Source organism: Sciurus vulgaris (assembly GCF_902686455.1).
Source record: "Sciurus vulgaris genome assembly, chromosome: 16".
Taxonomy (NCBI): Eukaryota; Metazoa; Chordata; class Mammalia; order Rodentia; family Sciuridae; genus Sciurus; species Sciurus vulgaris.
Genome location: NC_136477.1, coordinates 2501741 through 2523393, shown reverse-complemented (window position 1 = coordinate 2523393; position 21653 = coordinate 2501741). Strand labels below are relative to the sequence as shown.

At 65.2% G+C, this 21653-nt stretch overlaps 1 protein-coding gene across 2 annotated transcripts; it reads right to left on the bottom strand.

Annotated features, from left to right (window-relative positions):
• Nucleotides 1-54: 54 nt before the first annotated feature.
• TJP3 (tight junction protein 3) lies at nt 55-21554 on the bottom strand (the record flags this gene model as incomplete). 2 transcript variants are annotated; one of them, XM_079116027.1, is made up of 21 exons in its annotated part: nt 55-197; nt 505-551; nt 1551-1799; nt 2083-2183; nt 2264-2474; nt 2801-2871; nt 3408-3503; nt 5177-5388; nt 5728-5962; nt 6093-6201; nt 6800-6956; nt 7086-7152; nt 7354-7412; nt 7823-7937; nt 8158-8317; nt 9445-9548; nt 9716-10049; nt 10236-10338; nt 10675-10793; nt 10900-10956; nt 21345-21554. In XM_079116027.1, the coding sequence occupies 20 exons, from the start codon at nt 10945-10947 to the stop codon at nt 95-97; spliced, it is 2700 nt and encodes an 899-aa protein (XP_078972153.1). In that variant the 3' UTR covers nt 55-94. The 2 variants fall into 2 exon arrangements, with proteins under 2 accessions (XP_078972153.1, XP_078972152.1); XM_079116026.1 differs by lacking the exon at nt 21345-21554 and adding an exon at nt 14241-14507.
• Between the last annotated feature and the right edge of the window lie 99 nt (nt 21555-21653).

The window sequence follows — 21653 nt, the reverse complement described above, 5'->3', positions numbered from 1 at the left end:
TAGGAACCAGAAAAATCCTGTTCGCCAGCTCCCGGGAGCCGGTTCCAGGTGCTGCAGGGGAACGGCTGTGGGGAGGAGGCTGGCACCCGGGCGGTCACAGGTCTGTGGCCGGGCCCCAGTCGTAGCCGTCCTCGTCAGAGGAGTCCACGTCTCGGGCTCTAGTGAACTTTTTCCTTAGGGCTTCCCGTTCGTATGTCCTGGGGACCAAGAAATGAGAGCAGGGACCTTGGGTGCGGAGGTGGCACACGCTTACCGGGGTTGCCGCCGCCTGGCACGTGCGCGCAGGCTGGTCAGCACACCTGGCGTTCCTGGGTAGGGCCTCCCAAATGCCGGCCCCCTCAGCCTCGGCCAGCTGACGGGGCTTGGGGACGACTCGGCTCTGTCGTAGCCCCTAGGCCGGGTGCACCAAGATGCCAGAGCCTGGTGGGGGGTCTCCCTCAGCCCCCAAGGTTGGGTTGCAGGAGAAAGGTCGAGGGCCCCAGCCTGCAGCAAGGAGCCCCTTACCTCATGCTATCCTGTCGCCACTGGCCCTGGGGGCGACTGCTGTCCACCTTGAGGGAGAGAGAGAAAGCAGGGTTCAGACTAGCCCACAGAACGGGCTGACCTCTGCCCGGGCACCACAGTCCACCCTGATTCTAAGTGGGAAAATGTGTGGGGAGAGCCAAGGCCTGAGGGCCAGAGGAGAGCTGGGTTCCTCTGTCCAGCTGTTGGGGGGGGACAGTGGTCATGGCTCAGAGGCGTTCATGTGTGAGGTGCTGGCCACAGCAGCAGCCCCTGAGCAGCTGCACAGGTTGGGCACTGCACGACCCAGGGAGCACCTACAGTCTGACAGCTTTTCGGATTATGCAGCTGGAGGGTTGGAGGAAGTGGCCCTGCTGAGAAGGAGTGGGGTAACATCCGTGGTGTTAGACATTGGGCCACCATGTGCTGAGGCGCGGAGAGGGTCGTCACCACAGCCACCCTGCAGCCTCAGGAGCTGGCCTGTGCCCAGAGCTTCCACCAGCAGGGCTGCGAGCTTCAGAAACGGCTTCCTACCAACCAAGGTGGCTGTCCCGCTCCTCACCCTCGCTGCTAAGCGACAACAGCGTAACAGCTATTGACAGCATCTATCGAATCACGCAGCTCAGGAGGCGGACGCAGGACCGCCCCAGGTTCAAAGCCAGCCTCGGCCGCTTAGCAAGGCTGTCAGCAACCTAGTGAGACCCCGTCTAAGGGCTGGGCGTGGCTCCAAGGCAGAGCCACCCTGGGGTCAACCCCAGCACTGCAAACCGGTCACATTCACACAGCCCAGGGGCACGGTAGCCCCGGCCCCAGGGGAGCTGAGGCCGAGGATGGCTGAGCAGGACTGGAGACCAGCCCGGGCCCACGGGGCCGCAGGAGGCGTGCTCAGATCCTGTGCACGCCCACCCACACGGGGCCTGTGCGTCGCGGCTCAGGCCACTCCCTGCGGCCACTCCTGTCCTTGCTCTAGAGTCGCTAAGTGGCTTGAATACGCCACGCCTGGGGCCGCCACCCGTCCCTGGATCCTGGCCAGGACCGGCCCTGCTCACCTGGGGGCCCTGGTGAGCTGGGACCCCCCCACAGTCCCTGGGGCTCAGGGGCTCGTCCAGCTGCACAGGCTCTGAGGACCGGGCCAGGGCCGGAGCCCAGGGCCCCTCATCCAGGTCCGTGAGGGGCCCGCCCTCGCCGTCCGTGTCCTCGTAGTCGCTGTTGGCGCGGCTGTCACAGCTGAGGTCGGCGGCGCTGTCGGCCAGGCCGAGGCCAGGCAGGTCCAGGACGTCCTCCGAGGGGCTGTCCAGCTGCAGGGGAGACAAGACCCCCACCCGGGCACAGCCTGAGCCCAACCAGACCCCGCCCGGGCTGCCGCGCTGCGATTCCCGTCCCAAGCCAGGTGCAGCCGACCCCCAACCTCCACTGGCCTCGGGCAGAGGCCCACGCATGGGCCCAGACCTGCGCCCGGACCCGCGCCCAGCGGAGCCCCAGCTCGCCACAGTCCAGGCACTAAGCCCAGGCCCTCCTGACCCCGAGCCCCGCTGGGGACAGCGCCTGTGACCCTGCGCCTGCTCGGCTCGCCCCCGGCACCTGGTCCTCGGCCGTCCAAATGGGCCGAGTCTGCTGCTCCTGGACGATGGCCTTGAGCTCCTGGTACCAGGAGTCGCTTGTGCCGCTCAGGGCGACGGTGGCTGTGGGCACAGGGTTTCGCTGGGGCTGCCATGGTCGGGTGGGACCCGCGCCCTCCCTGGGCCCCTGGCTGCCCACCCACCTGTGAAGAGGTGGCCACTGTGCTTCCGCAGCTTCTGCGCCTGTGTGTACAGGCGGCGGGAGCTGCGACGGGAGGCAGGTGCCAGCCACTCGCGCAGGGCCTTGAGGGCCGCCCGGCTCTCCGGGGAGCAGAAGATCACGATGGGGTAGTACTGCACGTAGTTGAGGCGCTCGATCGCTGAGGGCGTCACATCCAGGAGCGCGTGCTTGTCCTGGGCAGGCTCACGGGGGGTGGGCAGTGTTCAGAGAGAAAGACGCCACAGAGACGAGAGGAGAGGAAAGCGGGAGGGAGTCTGAGGTCAGAGTGGACCACAGCTCCTCACTCACAGCCCACAGCCAGGCGGGGTCTGCACAGCTTGGTCGGCATCCAGAGCTCCTATCTGGCCTCTGCCGCAGGCTTGCTGCCATGGGACTCTGGGCAGGCTTCCTCTCTCAGCCCCCACCTCACAGTCTCCAAGAAGGCATGGTGACAGTGGCCCGGCCAGGCCTCCCTCCGCAGCCCGATCCTCAGAAGGGCCTGGAGCAGGGCAGAACTCACTTTCTCGGCGATCACCCGCACGGTGTCCAGTTTGATGATCTTGCTGGGACTGTCGGTCCTGGACATGCTCTCTGGGGAGGGCAGGGCTGGTTGGCAGCTTCAGGAGTGGCCCCTTGCCCCTGAGACCATGCCTGCCAGCACCCCCTACTCAAAAAGCCACCATGGCCCCCACTACCCTTGAGGGAAAGCCAGTGCTGCACCAGGGGCCAGTGCTGGCCTCCTGAGCAGGGCACTGGCCCTGGGCCCCTGCAGACCTGGCCTTGGGGACGAACATCCCACAAAGCCTTGACCACTCTCAGTGCGTAAGTATTCCTGGCTCCTGGGCGGCGTGGGGTGAACCTCAGTGGTTAGCGCTTGCCTAGCCTGAGCCCTGGTTCACCCCGGCACCGGCACAGGGCGAAGTCATGGGCCAGACCCATCCCGAGAACGCAGGCAAGAACTGCCAACCCCACGGCAGTGCGTGAAGGAGGGTTCAGAGGTCCACCTGGACAGATGGTGCCAAGACCGACTGTCGGTGCCTGGTGTAGGCCTGGGGGCACTGGGGTCTGTTTGTCTAGTGTCACCAGCGTGGTCCTGCCTCTTCCCCCCTCGGGACCTGGCTTCTCACCTGCAATTTCAAACTGATCAGGCATGTCAGCTGTCAATTTCTGCATAGCTATGTCGGCCACGGGCCCCAGGATCACCACTGGGCGCTTGAAACTCGCTGAGGGGCAGAGACCAAAGACAATCAGGGTGCCACGTGTGGAAAGGCTTCCCTGCGCTGCACCACATCCAGCTGGGTCCCTGCCGCCGGCTCGGACTACATCTCCCAGTCTCCCTTGCCACTAGGGATGACCAGGTGGTGAGCTCTGACCCATGGGGTGCACGCAGAGCTGATGGGGGGTGCTGGGTCACTTCCCTCTGGGGCACAGGCCCCCTTCCTGGACCACACGGGGTGGAAAGCAGGATGGACGCTGGGTGCGGCTCGCTGCTGCAGTGCTTGCCTAGCACGCACAAGGTCAGTTCCTGGGTTCACAGAAGTCTGTCTTCTGTTTCTGCTGGTATTCTCTGATGTGTTACAGCTGCAGAGCATACCTAACCCAGGGGTCAGCAAACTAGGACCCGAGGGCCACATCTGGCCCACTACTTGCTTTTGTAAATACAGTTTTATCAGGACACAGCCACGTCCACTTGCTTACGCCCTGTCTGCACCTACCTCTGAGCAGGGGTCAACGTAATAGTTTCAGCAGAGACCATTGGGCCCAGAGAGCCTGAAATGGTGAACTAGCCCTCTTCCCACAGGAAACATCTGCCAGTCCCTGGCCTAACAGATGAGCCATTTACCATGAAGAGAAGAGGTATGGAATGCATCCTGGGGAGAAGGGTGGCCTTCCCCTTGTCCTCCAGGATGATCTGCCTTACAAAGCTTGGTACAGGGGCTGGGGCTGAGTGGGCAGCCCCAGTGGGCATGTGCGAGGCCCTGGGTTCCATCCCCAGCAAGGCCAAAAAAAAAAGCTCACTACGTCCAGATTTCCACAGGCTCAAGAGCTGGGAGAGCGGGAGGTGTGGCACCTCGTGGTGGCCTCCTGTCTGGATGGCCACTGTGCTCACCGAGGACGCACTCTGGCATCTCCAGAGGCCCACCCACACCGCCTGGAGCCAGCGCCACCTGACTTCTAATACGCTCTCCTGAGCCTCCCCTGGGTCTCTGCGGGCAACCATTGTGCAGAGCTGCGTGGCCCCTGTTGCTTACGATCGTGGTAAAACACCAAGGACATACACGTGACAGTTCCGACCTAAACACAGGCTGAGTACAATGCCCAACCACTCTCAGTTCCTCCACAGGGCCGTGGGGCCCTCACCTCCACCTGGCCTAGAGCATTCCATCCCCAAGGGACCCAGCCGGGCAGCGGGCACAGGGCCCTGGCTCCATGCCAGCACCTTGAAGAGCCGCCTGTGTCCCTGTGTCGGCGCTGATGGGAAAGATACTTTGCATACAGCACATTAAGTAAGTTGTCAGAACGAGCTGCGACTCCTCCTTCCTCTCTAAGGCACAGTGGTCCCCCGGTGCCCTCGCGGCTTTGGTTCCAGACCCCACAGACGCAGAGATCCGAGCCGCGAGTCCCTTCTATAAAACGCAGTGCTGTTTGCTTAGAGCTGCTGGGGCCTTTGGATCTCCTCCGGACCGTGGCTCCCCTAATGACAAGAGGCCCCGCGTCCGGGAGACGCGATGACCGGGGTCCCTTTCCTGGGCGCATGCCCGGTTCTGCTGCCTTCAGAAACAGGTCCCACTCACGTTAAGGAACGCCCGCCCCGTCCCCTGGCCCTGCAGTGACCCCCGCGGCCTGCTCCGCGAGGGGCGGGGTCCCTGCCCGCCCCGCCCGCGGCCCCGCCCACCTTCTCGCAGCACCACGCGCTCGTAGGGCGGGTAGCGGCCCTGCCTGGTCAGGGCGGACAGGTCCTCGCGGCTGCGCTGAGTCGTCCTCTTGGCTCCTCGACGGAGACCCCGCAGCCGCCAGAACTCAGCGCGCGCGTTGGAGCCCCCGGAGGAGCCGGGCCCCAGGCCCGCTGCCCGCTGCGCGGCCTCCAGGCTGGCCAGCTGCTCCGCCCTGGGGAGAGGGGACAGCCCTGAGCTGGGCAGAGCCCGGCCCAGAGTCACCATGCCCTGATCCTCAGGCCGGAGGCCACGGCCCCTCCCCGGACGCAAGGGGCTCTGAGGCGGGGCCGGGCAGGCCCTGAGCTGGGGTCGCCCGGGGTCGCCACAGGGTCTTCAGGAGGGGCTGGCTCTGGAGCTGGAGGAGGACACGGGACTGGGTGGCCGAGCCGCTCCGGCCCTGTCCCGGGAGGTGGGTTTCCTGGCCCAGCGACTCCGGGGTCCACCCTGGTTGCCAGGCAGTGGGGCCGCCCTCTCCAGCGGGAGACAGGCTGGGCGGCGGGCGCAGACGCACCTGCTCTGGCTGGGGATGAGGCCCCGCTCCTGCTCCCGAAGGTCGCGGCCCATGCGCGCTGCCAGCCAGTGGCCTCCCCGGTGACCGGGCCCGGGGCCCCGGTAGAGCGTGTCCACCACGTGGAAGACATCGCCCCGCGTGAAGCCCAGGCCCGAGGGTGGGCTGGGCTCCAGCTCGAAGTGCGTGCGGACATAGAAGGAGTCGCCCAGGCGGGACTGCACCATCTTCTGGAAGACTGGGGGCGGGGCGGGCGTCGGCAGCCGCGCAGGGCCAAGGACTCGCCGCCCCAGGGACCGGCCCGATGGGCCCCGGGGCCCAAGCCCTGCGCCCACAGCTGCGCTCCATCCAGGCCCAGGTGGACTCACTGTCCTGCTTCCGCTGCATCAGCAGCTCCACGTCCTCGCCCGGTGGCAGCCCCAACAGAAACCCCACGGCCTCCTCGCGGGTCAGGCTCCGGAACGGCGTGCCGTTCACCTGCCGGAAGGGGTGAGCCAGAACGAGGCCCCCAGCTGCCCTCGGGGACAGCGAGACCCACGGTCTCCAGTGGCCCTCCCCGGGGCTGGCCACCATGGAGACTGGGGACCTCAGCACAGACAGCTGGGACAGGACTGTGCTCAGTGCATGGAAAACCAGGTGTCAGAGACACGGGTACATGGCTCAAGGGAGTAGGGACGGCCGGACAGTGACCACACTTGGCAGCCTAGCCTCTTGGGAGGCTGAGGCAAGAGGATTGCAAGTTGGAAGCCAGCCTCAGCAACTTCATGAGACCCTGGGCTGGGGGTGGCACAGCAGTCAGCGCTGGCCTGGTGAGTGCAAGGCCTGGGCTCTGCCATGGACGAGGACACAGTCAAGGACTTTGAGACAGGGCTGCCAACACGAGGCAGGTTCTGATGCCCACAGCCAGCATTGTGGCAGAGGTGCCACGGTGGGGACAGAGGGCCAGAGGGCACAGACGTGGCTCCCAGGTCAAGATGTGGACATGAGGGTGGCCCAGGCCAGAGCAGGAGGCCTCCGGGCTCCTGGGGTGGACTAGGAGGATGCCTGGTGCCACCTGCAGGGAGGCGCCGGTCACCTGCAGGATCTGGTCTCCCTCCTGGATGTCCTGCCCGTCAGCGGGGCTGCCCGCCTGCACCCCCGACACAAAGATGCCCACGTCGTTGCCCCCGGCCAGCCTCAGCCCGATGCTCGCGCCCTTGGGGAAGCGGACCACCCGCGTGTCTGGGCTGTACCTGCAGGAGGCAGAGGGGTCGGGCCAGGGCGGACGGGAGGAACGCCGCCCCCCGCCCCCTTCAGCCACTCCGGAGGACGGGGCGGCGCCCTGGGCGGGGCACTGGGCGGGCTTGCCTCGGGACACACACCCGCGGTCCTCCAGACTCTGGCCGCTGGGCGCCCTGTGAACGTCACAGCTGCTCTCCCTGGGCGAGTCTGAAAGGGAACAGCTGGCCTCTGACCCCGCTGCCCAGATGGCCTCCTGGGTTGCCCCTGGGCGCCCACCTCTCGGGCACCAACCCCCCCCCTTCAGCTCGTGCCCACCTCCTCCTGCTCTGCCTGGCACAGCCTCACTGGCTGGATCAGAAAATCCAGGGGAAGGTGCTCAGAGTCACCAGCCGCCCGCCCTTCACTCACCTCCTTCTGAAACGGTTCTGGAGTCCACTGACCTTTCCCGCCGAAGCTGGGGGCTCTCCCTGGTGGGGACCAGATTCGGGGTGAGTGGGGAAGAGGTCGGGGGCAATTTTATCTTTTATTTTTAAAGGTCTTAGAGATGGGTGTGGCTCCTTGTATCACCGTCAGCACCTTCTGGGTGCACTCGAGGCCGGCAGGCAGGGGCTCTGGTCCAGCACGGCAACGAGGCTCCCATAGGACCAGGTCCCGAGGGGAAGAGACCGGCACCACCACCACCCCCGTGAGGGCCAGCGAGGGCCGTCTGCAAGCCGGGAGCACGGGGCCACCTCCACCGACCACGGCCTCCGGGACCCGGGATGGCGCCCGTGGCCACGCCCGTGCCACAGCAGGGCTGGACACCCGGGACCCGCCCGCTCGGCTGCCCTCCTGGGAAACCCTGCGTCAGCGCCTCTCCTCCCGCCCGGGTACGCACACGGGGGAGTCGGCTGCGCTGGCCTCCGGGCTCTGCTGCCTGGGCCCCTGCCGCGGTGGCGGTGGGACGTGAGATGGTGGCGCCTGTGACAGCTCCGAGGTGAGGTCCGAGATGTCTGTGAGCGAGGAGCGCCGTCAGCCAGGGTCACCTGCCGGCCAGCTTCCCGGGGGGAGGCCGAGGCCCCAGACCAATGGGAGCCTCAGAAGACCCGCCTCGGGAGGCTGGAGCCTCCGTGTGCTGTGTGGCCTCCGGCAGGCTCCTGGCACTCTCTGAGCCTGCAGGCAGGCTGCGGGCGCGGGCTGGGCCCTGCCTGGGGCTGCCTACTAGCCCCTCACCCTCCAGGACGGAGCTGTCGCTGTCACTGACGGCAGGAGGGATGTTCACCAGGAACTGCCCCTGATCCCTGAGCACCAGCAGAGTTAGCTTCCCTTCCGACTTCTCGATCAGCCGCCTGGTGTCGCTCAGGGACAGATTCTCACTGGACACTCCATTAATCTGAAAGGGACCGAGAAGGAAGAACAGAAATGAGGAATTGAGAGGTGGGGACCCTAGTAAACAGAGCGTTTGGTGGGAAGGGGAGACCAGAAACAATCTCCAGGGGTTACTAGAAACAGACACTCCCTGGGATAAATGTTAGATCAGATTCTTTTCTTTTGGTGCGGGGGATTGAACCCAGGGGCGCTCAACCACTGAGCCCCATCCCCAGCCCTTTTAATCGTATGTAGAGACAGGGCCTCACTGAGTTACTTAGGGCCTCGCTAAGTTGCTGAGGCTGGCTTTGAACGCATGATCCTCTTGCCTCAGCCTCCAGAGTCTCTGAGAGGACCGGTGTGTGCCGCCATGCCTGGCTGAGAATTGGATTCTTGCTGCGGACGGAGCCCGTGCAAACAGACTGGCCGCAGAACTCTAGGAACGATTTCCTCTGAAGGGTGAGGAATACGAGGGGGACACAAATAAACGGACCCTCCCCTCCTCTGCCTCGAGGAGCAGGTCTGAAGTGGTACGAGCAACGTCGCAAACGGACCCGGGAGTGGGACCAATGATAGCGGAGCAGCCGTCGGAGGCGGCTTGGACACACAGTCCCTAGGAAGGGCTTTGCGTCCCTGCCCTCACCAGGAACCCATTTCTCACCTTTTCCCTGGGGAGCATCTGTTTTCAGCCATCCTGGGGATTGTGAGTTTCTAGTGCCCCCATCAAGTTATCTACTGTCTGCCCCAAACCACTAGAAACAGACAACTCTAAGGAGACATCAGAAACAACCAGTGGAAGCGTTCGGGCGTCCCACAGCCGGACCCACTGGAAACAGCGAGGTGGGGCCGTTCTAAGTCCTGTCTCTGGGCCACCAGGCCCGACCAGCTAGGGTGGTCCCAATTCAGCACTGCAGCCAGCTGGCCGCAGGATTCAGAGGCGCAGCACAGTCCAGGGAACTGAATGTCCACCCCAAGGGGACACCAGAAACCACCTCTGGCTCTGCGCCTCACTAGCTGGGGAAGCCGCGCTTGATGCCCGCCACCTCCGCGACACAGAGGAAAATGGCTTGGGGACTGTCTGGGCCACCTCCCCGAGTTGGACACCGCCAACCCCGGCCCCGGTCTCGGCCCGCGAGATAAGCCCAGGCTCACCTGTAAGACCAGGTCTCCTTCCCGTAGCCCGCGGTGCCGGGCGGCCAGGCCAGACTCCGCGATGTGCTTGATGAAGATCTGGCTGCCCAGCCTGACCCCGAAGTCTGCGTGGAGGAGGGAACTCAGGGCCCTGGACCGGCCCCCAGGCCCCAGGTGGCCAGGTGTCCCCATGGGATGGCCTCCTGGCGGTCAGGACGAGGACGCCCTGGGACGGTCAGGTGGCCCACGCGGTGCGGTCCTTTCCTGGGGACACCTGGCGGCTTGTGCTCACCCTCGCTGCTCTTCCTCTTCACCAGGACGGATTTCAGGGGCCTCATCAGCACATCCTGCCGCGGCAGCCGCTTAAAGCCGGACACCAGGGCCAGCCCGTGGGCCTCGGAGCCCCCACCCGGGCTCCTGCGCCCACGGCAGCCAGCCCTGGCCCGGCGGGAACGCTCGCCCCCGGAGCGGCCAGAGCCACTGGACGAGTCGCCCTCATAGCCCTGGCCATGGTCAGCCTCCTCCAGCCACCAAGGCCCGTCCTCCTCATCCGAGCCCTGGTGCCCTGGGCCGAGGGTGCTGGACTTGGTGGCCGGCAGCTGGACTCTCCGGGGACGTTTCACCGTCTGTTAGGGTATGGACAGGAGGGGTCAGCCAGCTGTTGGGCCTGGAGGTGCTGGCGCACAGGGCATGGCTAGGTGTGGCCCTCGGCCACAGCACTGCCCCAGCCGGGGCCACTAAGGACCCCAGAGGACGAAGAGCAGACAGTGCCTGCGGGCAGCCCGCACCCTGCCGCTGGCCAGGCCGCTCACCACGTTGGCCACCTTGGCGCAGGTCCTGAGGATCTGGATGACGAAGGTGGATGAGACGCTTTCCACGGAGACGCCGTTCACCATCACAATGTGGTCCCCCGTCCTGCGGGGACGCGACTCAGGGAGGGGGCCTCCCGGGGACACCTGCCCTCCTGGCCCCAGTGACCTCCTCTGGCGACAGGCCACGGCGGAACCCAGGAGGGGCACGGCCGCTGTCCGTCCTTCCTGCTCCCCTCCGGCCCTCCCTCCCTCCCCTCTGGCCTGGTCCCCATTTGGGGCCTGGCCTCTAGCCTCCGGCCCCTGAAAGGTTCCCAGGACTCTGGTCCAGCAGGGCCTGGGGGCCACTGTGACCCCAAGAACCACAGGAAGAGGACCGTGAGGCAGCCCTGCCTGGGTCACGCGGCCCCCACGCCGCCCCTGCAGGCGCCCCGGTCCTCACAGCAGCCTGCCCTCGGCCGGCCCGCCAGGGACCACGTCAGACACGACCACAGCTCCCCCAGGCCCGCGGGGACGGTCCCGGCCTCCAGAGATGGCGATGCCAAAGCCTCGGCGGGGGTCCTGGAGGAGGAGGAGACCAGAAGGGCTTTGCCCTCGCCCAGGACAGGGGCTCCCACGTGGAGCTGGACAGAGCCGCCGGGCCTGGGCGCAGGCAGGGAGGGCTCACCTTGCAGAGTGTGGCCGTGTGCTGTTCCCAGATGGTCAGCTCCTCCATGCCTGCCACCTGGACAGAGGGGACAGGGAGGTGGCGTCAGGCTCCTGTTCCAGCCTCCAGCTACCTCTCACAGGACCTCAGTTTTCCTACCTGAAAAGTGGGTTTGCCTCAGTGGCCCTCCCTGGGGCTGCTTCCGGCCCCAGGGGACACCGCGCCCCATCATGGCCCACTGGCCCACAGGGACCTACAGAGAGAGCCGCCCCCTCCAGGTCCCCAGCTCAGTCCTCCCCCCCGGACCTCCCTGCAGCCCAAGTCCTCCCTGTGGTCCCGGAGGCCCTGCTCGACCTGCCCCGTCCCCTCCGCTCCTCCTGCCCCTGGGCCTCCCAGGGCTGGCGCCCCTCCTGAGTCCCTCACCTTCCATCAAGGTCACGGTCCCTGCTCTCCTGGCCCTGCCCACGCTGTTGGGAACTGCAACCCTTGCCCGGGGCACACCCCTGGTCACCAGGGGCGCGCCCTGGACTTCCATCTCTGTTCACGTCCACCTCTCGCTCTAGAATGTCAGCCCACAGGACAGAGATGCCCACCTGTCCTTTACAGCCAGCCCCGTCCTTCCTGACCACACCCAGGCCGCGGCCTTCCAGCAACACTTGCTGATGGAGGAGAGTGAGGGCAATGCTTCCCGTGCCCTTAATGCCCTCACCAGGGGCCCTGCACCGTCTGCGCCCCAGGCGAGGAGACGGAGGCACAGAGAGGCAAGCTTGCTTGCCAAGACAACAGAGCAGGAGGACGAGACGGGAGGTGTGTGGTTCCCACAGTGACAGGGGTTCTGTCTGTGTTTGTACCAGGCCTTGAACCCGGGGCCTTGGCCACTGAGCCACGTCCCAGCCCTGTTTTGTATTTTATTTAGAGACAGGGTCTCACTGAGTCACTTAGTGCCTCACTGTTGCTGAGGCTGGCTTTGCACTTGAGATCCTCCTGCCTCAGCCTCCCCAGCCACTTGGATGACAGGTGTGCGCCACTGCCCGGCTCCGACTGGGTCTCCCTAAGTTGCCAAGGGCCTAAGTTGCTGAGGCTGGCCCTGAACCTGTGGTCTTCCCGCCTCAGCCTCCCAACCCTGTGCGCCACGGTGGTGGCAGTAGATTCTGTTATTCCCATGCCCTGAGCAGCTGGCAGTGGAAGCCGCCTGGCCTGCTCCGTGCCAACTCCTATGCACCCTTCACAACCACGCTGCTGCCTCTGCCCCCACACCCACCCTCCCTCTGGACCGGCCTGATTGTGGGCTCTGCGATGTCAGACTCTGGCCTTGTCTCCTCTGGGGGCTCTGGGACCAGGCGTTGTCCCCACAGGACTGGCCCTGGGGAAGAAGTGATGGATGGCACAGGTGAGAGCCCAGCCTCCAGGCCCAGCCTCCCTGCTTGGTCTCAGAGTCCTCCAGGGAGGCCTGTTGCTGACTCCCCAGGGAGCCAGGCTGACACCATGCTGGCTCTGCCTCTGCAGGCCCTGCCCCTCCCCACCTGAGCCCCCATCTCAGGGCTGCTGTACGGAGGAATGCACCCCAGCCTCCAGCCACAGCACTGCATGCTTCCCTCGGACCGGTCATTTAACCCTCAGAGTGACCGCAGGAAGCCACCTGGCTACTATTCTATTTCACACAGAAAAAAAAGGTGGCCCAGAGAGGCTCAGGAACTTGCCCAGGATTGCACAGCACATGGGAACCCTGGCACCCTACCCTGGGTCCTTGCTTCTAACCAGCCCAGTGTGGCTGTTAGGGTTTTTTTTTTTTTTGGCTTCTGAACTTATTTTTCAAACACAGCCTCTTGGATGGGGGTGGAGCTCCGGGGCGGGCCCTGGGTAAGGTGCTCCAGGCCCTGGGTTCACCCGCTCTGCAGAACAGCAGAACACACACAGATTCTATTTCCTGGCTTTACTTAAAAACAGCCCCAGGGAGCCAGGCCTCTGGGGGGCAGGTGGCCCAGGCTTGTCCCTGCTTGCTGGTGTGGGCTGTCTCCCTGGACACCAGGCTTAGTCTAGACCCACCGGGCTCCCGTGCCCCAGCCAAGCCCTGTGAGGCCCACCTCAGCTTGGCTCTGCTCCAGACCTGTGGCGGCTGTCCCCTGTGCCGAGGACACCCATGACTTGAGGAGTCCCCTTGTTCACCCAGCTGGCTGCTCTCAGGGAGCCCCTGACCCGCCTCCCTGCTTCAGAATCGATTCCTGTTCATGGCATCTAAACCCACCTGTCACTTGATCACCTGGTGGTAAGTTCTGTGAGGATGAGCACAAATCACTCTGGATGTGTAATGCCCAGGTGACCAGCCACCAGCTCCTCCCCTGGCCCCTCCAATCAGCCACCTGGCCTGATCCCACAAACTCCTATTCACCCTTCACAACCCCACACTGCTGCCTCTTCCCGGGAAATGAGTCCTCCACCTCTCCACACCTCCACCCGGCCGTCGGGACCAGCCTGATAGTGCGGCTCTGGGAGGTCAGAATCTGGCCCGGTCTCTCCTACAAGGTCCCCAACCTGGGGACTCCAGGTGGGCAGGGCTGGGGGCTCTGGGACCAGCGTTGTCCCCACAGGAACCGGTGAAGGGTGGAAGGCCTCAGCAGGTGTGTGCTGAGTGCTGAGTGCCAAGCCCCTGCGCCCCGCCCCTCAAGGTGAGCTGCAGAGAGCGGTCCCGCCCCACGGGACCAACCCCGGGAGGAGAGGCCCGGCGCGCTCTGCCCCTCCCCGCCCCTCCGGGAACAATGGCAGGGGAGGGCGGCTGGGAGGCCGATGCCCCAGCTGCGGAGGGGACTCGGGGAGGTTCCTCGCAGCCGGGAGGAGGTGGCGGCTGGAACTAGACCCGCCCGCGCCGGAGCCCGGCGCCTGGCGCTGCGCTGGGTTCACCCTGCAGGCGGGTGGACAGGAGCCGGGGCTGGGGCTCCGCTCGGGGGGAAGCCCCCGGGGCACGAGGCCTCCCCGCCGGCCGCTTTGCTGGTGCGCCCGCGGCTCGGCGCACAGTGGGCGCCCGGTGAGCGGCGGCGCGCTGGCCCGCAGCCCGGCCCCGCGCCAACGGCTCGCTGGGCACCTGCGGCCGCGGCGCGCTCGAAACGCCTTCCCCGACCCTCCGGGTCCCCGCGCGCGTCCCCTTCCCAGACAGGCGCGGGGAGGGCGGGCGCTGACCGCCCCGAGGTTAGCAGCGCGGTGGGCCGGCAAGGCGGAACTCGAACCCAGATCCGCACCGCCAGCCTCGGGGCCTCCGTTCCCTCTGCCCTAGGTAGGCGGAGTGCTGGGGCCCTGGGTCCGACTCCAGAGCCCCCTCACCCGCACCCCAGCGATCCCCTCCCCCTCCGGCCCCGCGGGCTACTCGCCTGGAATCTCACCGCCATGGTCCACCCTGGGGCTCGCCAGCACCCCGGCCCGCGGGGGGCCTGGAAACAGACAATCCGACCCCACGCCGGGGTAGGGGAGGAGGTTGGGCAGGGTCGCGGCGGAGTGGGGACCCCGCTGTCGCCCTCCTCGGCCCGCTCGGCGGCTCCCGGCTGCACCTGCCCCTCTTCCTCCTCCAGGTCCCAGGCCGGCCCCGCCCCGGCCTGACACGCCTCCGGGAAGCCGCGAGGCCGTCTTGGCGCTCGCATCCCCCGTCCCGGGTTCCAGACCCAGGCGGAAGATCCGCGCCGGACTTTCCGTGCAGCCGAACACTCGCCTGCGGCCGGGGCTAGAGACCGGCTGGGCCGGGCTGAGAGAAAGAGCCGGCAGGGAGTGCGGCGCGCTCGGAACGGAGCCGGGATTTGGACGGTTTTTCCATCCGCGAAAGGGGCACTTTTAGAGGTTCATCTGGGAGACCTCCTGGATCAGGAGCTTGTGGAGGTCCAGAAACTCCTGGTTCTTCCGGGTCACCCCATCTCCAGGAGGCCGATCTCCAGGAGGTTTATGCCATTTCACGGGGGGAAACTGAGGCCCAGAGGCAGGTGCATGGTCTTCCTCCAGGGGCGCACGGCGGTCGCGGCCTCGCGGGTCCCCGCACACCCGCTGCTGGCCGCCCGCAGCGGCAGAGGGGCGCAGAGCAGGGGCGGGGGCGGCGCGGCAGGGGATTCGACAGGCTCGGGGAGTAAAGGTCGGTCCTCGCCAGCCCAGGCCGGGATTCGGAAGGTAGGAACCAGGAAGGACAGCGCGGCGCGGGAAAGCCTTCACCTGGAGGAACGCGTCCACCTGCGGCGGAGGAAGGAAGTCACCTGGTGGGCGGAGCGGGCGGCGGCTGCGCCCACGCGGTCCTGCTCCTTAAGAGGAAACGCACCTGAGCCCAGCTGTGCCCGCGACCGGCCCGCCCGCAAGGTCGCGGGAGCAGCTCGGCAGAAACCCGGCTTCGGGGTTGGGCAGTCCGACGCCAGGCCAGGCCGTGCGGAGGGCGGCAGAGCTGACTGCGGCCGCTGGAGGGCGCCGCAGCGAGGGTTTTGAAGGCTGGGCAAGAGTGCCCCTGGGGCAGAGCGCTTGCCCCGCCTGTAGGTCCAGCCACTCCTGAGAATCGCGAGTTCAAGGCCAGCCCCGGGGAATTCAGTGAGACCAGCCTCGAAATTTAAATTTCAAAAGCGCTGGGGTGGCGGGGGTGTAGCTGAGTGGTGGATGTCTTGCCCAAACGTGCAAGGCCCAGTACCACAAACGAAAAACTCTGAAGGCCCCCAAAATGACTTCTCACCCTTTCCCTGAAATTCTACCCAAAACACTAGTCCAGGGATCCTCAAGGACCCCCGCCCCACAATGAACCTTTCCCAAAGTGCCTTCTGGAGTCGCTCTTGGAACTTCAGGTCTGGGAGGGTTCGAAATCCAGCCTTTTCACCTGTTCGCTGTGTGACCTCAGTGAAGTCACTGTCTCCTCTCTGTGCATCAGTTTTCACTTCTGCAATTGGGAGAAATAATGACTCCTACATCTGACATTTAGCAAATGTTACCAGTAAGGCCCAGAGATGGCTCACAGCTCCCTGGGTGCACAGCAAATGTCCTGCAGGCCCAAGCCCCACACTCGCTCAATGCAAAAAGCCATTCGCCTGGGCTGGGGTGCAGCTCAGTGGCAGAGCACTTGCCTTGCATGTGGGCAGCACTGGGTTTGAGCTTCAGTATCACATAAAAATAAATAAACAAAATCAAGGCATTGTGTCCATCAACAATCAAAAATATGTTTTGAAGAAAAACACCTTCAACCAAAACTAGGGCTTGCTGAGCACCTACTGTATACCCATGGGCATCTCAGCCTTTCTCCCACGAAATCCGGCCACTGGGGGCAGCACGACCAGGCAGAGGAAGCCCCAGGGTCCCTTAGCAGCTGGGTGAGTCTTAATGAGTCAGAGAAAGACATCAATTCCCGGCCACCCACACTCAGGGCTCCAGGCTACAACTGCCCAGGAGTCACCACTTGGGTCTAGCAACATCCAGTTGGCGACACACACTGGTGACAAGTCGTGTGTCCCACCCCAGATGCCTCTGGACCTTGGCTCGGAGGCTGGGAGTGGTGGCTGGCCTCCACCTACCCTCCCTGTGGGCAGCCATATGGCCAGATGGTGGAGGGGCGATCCCGGCCCTGTGGGCCCCAGAACCAGTGCCTCTCGCCAGGGAGGAGAGACTTGGTGCCTCAGGTTCTGGCGCAAAGGCGCTCCCGGCCGCGGGCGGACAGGCAGGGTTCTGCTCACTGCCCTGCAGTGCTGAGAAACAGTCCTATGTGTCCCTGCCCGAGGTACCGAGGTCCCACTCCAGCCCCTGACCGAGGAGGGGCGACCGTCCAGGGCCAACGTCCTGCCACCAGAGGCGAGGCAGGGGCAGGGGGCCCCTGGGGACCGCTCGAATCACCTGTGAGGGCCCAGGTGAGCGGCAGCTGGCGGAGGCTGTCCTGCTGCCCCCATGCCGGGAGGTTGGGGCCACACCTGTGACCTACCCGGTCAGCTGGAAACCCAGGAAGGCCCTAAAGAGACAGCAGCACCACAGGCACTGGCTCATGGCTGTAGCATTTATGGAGCCCCTGCTGTGTACACAGTGGCCAGCCACAGGGCTGCTGAGGGGGTCAAGCCTATAGTCCTCGGGGAGACAGACGCTGCGGGGAGTCTCAGGGGAAGGAAAGGCCCAGAATGGCGCTCATGGCCATGCTGAGGAGGCCGTGCGGGAGACGCAGGGTGGCAGGAGGGACGGGGAGAGGATCCAGCCCCAGGCGCCCTGGGGAGGGGGAGGCGCTCCTGGCAGAGGGCAAAGGCCCTGGCGTGTTGGGGGCACAGCGGGGCGCCCGTGGCTGGAGCAGAGGAGGGAGGCAGGGAGGGCGCGGCAGGGGGGCAGGGCCCGCAGGACCCGGGCTTTGGCGGGGAGAGGCTGGGAGCCTCGCGGGCTGCGGGCCGAGGGAGGGCCCAGGCTCACCCGCGCCCTCTGGTGGCGGCGCGCACAGCGCAGGCTGTGGGTGAGGGCGGCGCGGGGGCCAGGGAGTCGGGGCTGCGGGAAGGCGGAGGTGACCTTCCTTTGTGGGACCCTTTGGGGACAGGGACACAGCCAGGCTGGAGGGCGGCGTCCCTGAGGGACGTCCACCAGAGGGACCCACCGCCCGCCCGCAGCCCCGCCCCAGGGTTCCACCGCAGGGCCCCGCAGGCCAGGTGGGCCGCACAGGTCATTTGGGTCTATTGATCGTTCTGCTGGGGGGCACTTTAAAATCAGGGAGCAAAAGTTCCGGGGTCCCCCTCCTGGCTCGCACTGCCGGCCACTCCCAGGGACAGGGACGCTGTGGAGACCCAGGAGCGGGCTTCCCGCACCCCCCCCCCCCCGGGCCGTCGGCCCGCCTGTCCTTAGTGTCTGTCCTTCCCGAGACCCCAGTCCCACCCGGCGGGATTTTATAGACTGTCCCTGGGGGGTGAGGGTCCCCGAGTCAGCCAGGGTCTCGATGAAGGGCAGGCCCCGGAGCAGCGGGACCTGCCACCATGCTCAGGGGGACACTTGAGGGCCTGGGGCACTCTAAGGAGGAGGTGGGGGGGGCAGAGCCTTCTAGAAGGCTGCTCGAGTGGCGCTGGGCTTCCTCTCCTGAGCCCCAGCAGGAAAAGGAGGTGAGGTAAGGCGCCCTGCGGCTGGAGGGGCGTCCCCACTCGGGAACGGTCTGCACCGAGCCCCTGACCTGGGCAGCAGCTGGTGGAGGGCCCGTAGCACTGGCCTCTGTCTTCCAGTCCCTGCTCTCAGCCCCCCCGGGCCCCACCCTGCCAGTTCCCCAGGGCCGGTCTGGTCCCTATGTACCTCGGGGCCAAGCCTGACTCTGTCCCTAAAGGGCACTGCTCAGAATCTTAGATGGCTCTCCTACGGCTATGTGTTCAATTATGGAGCACCTACTGCATACCAAACCCCGTCCTGGCGCCAGGAATCCTCCAGTAGTGATAAGCACAGCTCTGCTGGGAGATGTTGAACAGAGAGGCCCCGGGGATGCACAGCCTGTGAGCTGAGCGTCCGCAGCTCCTAGCACGCCCTCAGAGGGCACCAGCTCTGGGCCCCTCCTAGGTGACCTGTGCTTCTCCTTGCCTCCAAACTACTTTAGAACCTGGAAAATGGCAGCAAATCCCCAGCCAGTGGCACATGATTTTTGGAGGTTCAAATGCAAATGACTTGCTGTACGCGGTGGCCACGCGTGTCATGCCAGCAGCTCGGGAGGCTGAGGCAGGAGGATCACGAGTTCAAAGCCAGCCTCAGCACAAGCGAGGCACCAAGCAACTCAGTGGGACCCCGTCTCTAAATAACACAAAACAGGGCTGGGATGGGGCTCAGTGGCCCAGTCCCCTGGGTTCGATCCCGGCACCAAACCAACCAACAAAACCAGATGACCGTGTCCTGGGGAGACCTGATCATCACTGGTGGCTCGTAAACACCAGTTTAGTGATGTTTGCTGTGCCTGGGCCCAGGTCACCCTTACTGGCAGCGTGTGTGCCATTCTCGCTGGCTCCCTGTGGGAGAGACCCCCTGCCCGCTGCTGATCTGCCGAGGGCCAAGACTTCAGCTTCCTGTGGACTGACGTCTTGATTCTGGAGCTGGGGCTGGACCCAGGACCCCGCGCCCCGAAGCTGCACCCAGCCCAACCCTGGACCTTCCAGAAAGGAAGCTGTCCCCGACGGTCAGGAGGCCAACGGCTTCGTACTGGCGCTTGAGGGTGCCCCTCAGCCCACTAACCCTAACCCTAACCCTAACCCTAACCCTAACCCTAACCCCAACCCCAACCCCAACCCCAACCCTAACCCTAACCCCAACCCTAACCCCAACCCTAACCCTAACCCCAACCCTAACCCCAACCCCAACCCCAACCCCAACCCTAACCCCAACCCTAACCCTAACCCCAACCCTAACCCTAACCCCAACCCTAACCCCAACCCTAACCCTAACCCCAACCCTAACCCCAACCCTAACCCTAACCCCAACCCCAACCCCAACCCTAACCCTAACCCTAAGCGCCCGTGCACTCCCATCTTAACCCTCCCCTTCCCTCCTCGTCACCCTGGGCGTCCGTCTGATCGGCAGGAGGCACTGGTTCTACCAAAACCTTCCAGAATGTGCTGGCTTCTCCTGCCCTTCGGCGTCCACCTGGTCCCCCTGTGGCCTCACTCACAGCCTGTCCTCCCCACAGCAGCCACCGGGGGCACGCAGGAGCACCTGACTCAGGTCCCTCCTCTGCCCTCAGCCCTCATGGCCCCCACCTCCCTCTAGGTCAAAGCCAAGTCCTCCCCGTGGTCCCCAAGGCCCTGCACCGCCTGTCCTGTACCCTCCTGCCTCACCTCCCCTCTGCTGCAGCTGCAGGGGCTTCTCACTGTACCGACAAGATGCCAGGCTTTGTCCTGCCCCAGGGCCTTTGCACACCTGTGCCCTCTGCCTGAAGCACCCTCCCCAGGCATCAGTGTGGTCAACTCTTCAGGTTCTCCGAGTCTTTGCTCAAATGCCAGCTGTTCAGTGAGCACCCTCGTCTTTCTATTTGAAATTGCCGGGTGTGGTCAGCAGTGGGGTGCTTGCTGAGCATGAGTGAAGACCTGGGTTCTAATTCCAGCTCCGAAAAAAAGGAAATAGAAACCCGCTAATCCCTGACACAGTCTGTGGCGGAACTTACTCACTTGTTTTTCTGTCTGTCTGTCTTCCCCCCAAGCCAGGAGCCCCACAGAGCAGGGTCTTGGACTACCCACTGCTGTACCCAAAGAGCTGCCGACTATGCAGCTGGCACACAGTAAGTGCTCAGTAAATGCCAGTTCACTCCCAGGCAGCCCTGCCCCTGCTGTGCCTCCCACTGGCCTCAGCCATTCCAGAGGGTGTGAGGCTGCACCCTGAGCAAACACTGCTCCCTGGCGCCCTGCCAGGCTGAAGCCGCACGGCAGCAGCCCCAACTCCCTGCTTGGACTTTCCCCGGACTCAGAGCCATGCGGAAGCACTGGGCCCGGCAGGCAGGACTTTTTCAAGATGTTGAGCATGGGGTGTTGGTTAGAGGACAGGGTCAGTCTCCAGACCATCCCCCTCTTCTGCATTTGGACTCTTGTCTACCTGACAGCCCTACTTCACTGTGCAGCCTTGGGTGGGTGGCTGCCCTCTCTGAGCCTGGATTCATCTGTAAAATGGGGTATGAGATGGGGTAGTGGGACTGGCTTCGCGTTCTGAGTTTCAGTTGGGGTGGGAGGGCGCACTCTGAAGCCTGCGCGACCTGGCACCTACAACTCCTCAGTTTGCTGTTCCAGGAGGCCACCAGCCATGAACTCATCACCTGCAGGCAGGCCAACCATGGCCCAGGGAGGAGAGGGGCCCAAGCCGGAGCTCTGGAGCCCAGCGTGGGACCTGGTGGCAGAGGTCCACAGGCCAGGGCTCCAGCCTCCCTGCAGCCCCTGGCCACAGTGCCCCAGGCGACCCCCAGTGCCCAGCCCGCCCTGTGTCCCCGGCCACAGTTGCGGCTCCTCCCAGCCCCAGAGGCCTCCTTGGGCCTGGACAGAGCCTGGGGTGCAATCGGACACTGGCCTCTCCGGGAAGCTATCTTTGTTCTCCCGTTTGGGAGCAAATGACCCAGAAAACACGTCCCTGTCCCCTCCCTTCCTCTCCCGGGTCCTTCGCCTTCCTCTCCCGGGCTGCCCATCCATCCTGCGCTATGCAGTGGGAGGTTTTGCCAGCAGTGAAGATCAGCCGGGTCCCTCAGAGTGCCCCCCATGGTCCCCAGGCAGGGTGGGGCCGCCAGGTCTGGGCCTCTGGGCCTCCTAGGGAGTTCTGGGAGGGCCGGACCTGGTGGCCGCAGCTCTGCCCCACGAGGCGGGCTCTGGGTCTGGGCAGGGAGGGAGGGCCGGCCTCCTGGGTTTGGGGATGGAGGGAGGCCCTCCGGTCCCCTCACTGCCCTGCCCCAGCACCACCAGGCCAACGACAATCCTTCCAAGGTCCCAGTGTCCTGGGCAGGCTGCCAGGGCAGGGACGATCCTCAGGAACGCTGTCGCGCCCTGGGGAGGGGGTCCCACCTGGGCCGGTGGGCCTGTCGGCACAGTGTGGGGTCCAGCAGAGCAGGGCTGGTGCTGACCTGTCCGGCAGGCTGGGCAGACCCTGGAGGCGGCACGGCGGGGAGGGGACTGGAGCCTGGCTGCACTGCCGACCTGTCGCCGGACTGGTCCTCCCTGTGGCGGCAGCCGGCGGGCAGGTCCCTGGCCAGGTGAGCCGCACAGCTTGTGGGCGAGGGAGGACCCAGCGGGCTGGCTGGGCGGGTGCCTCTGTCGCAAGGGACTCTCACGTGGGAGCCGCCGGCCTTAACCCCTGCTGGCCCGGGCGGCTAC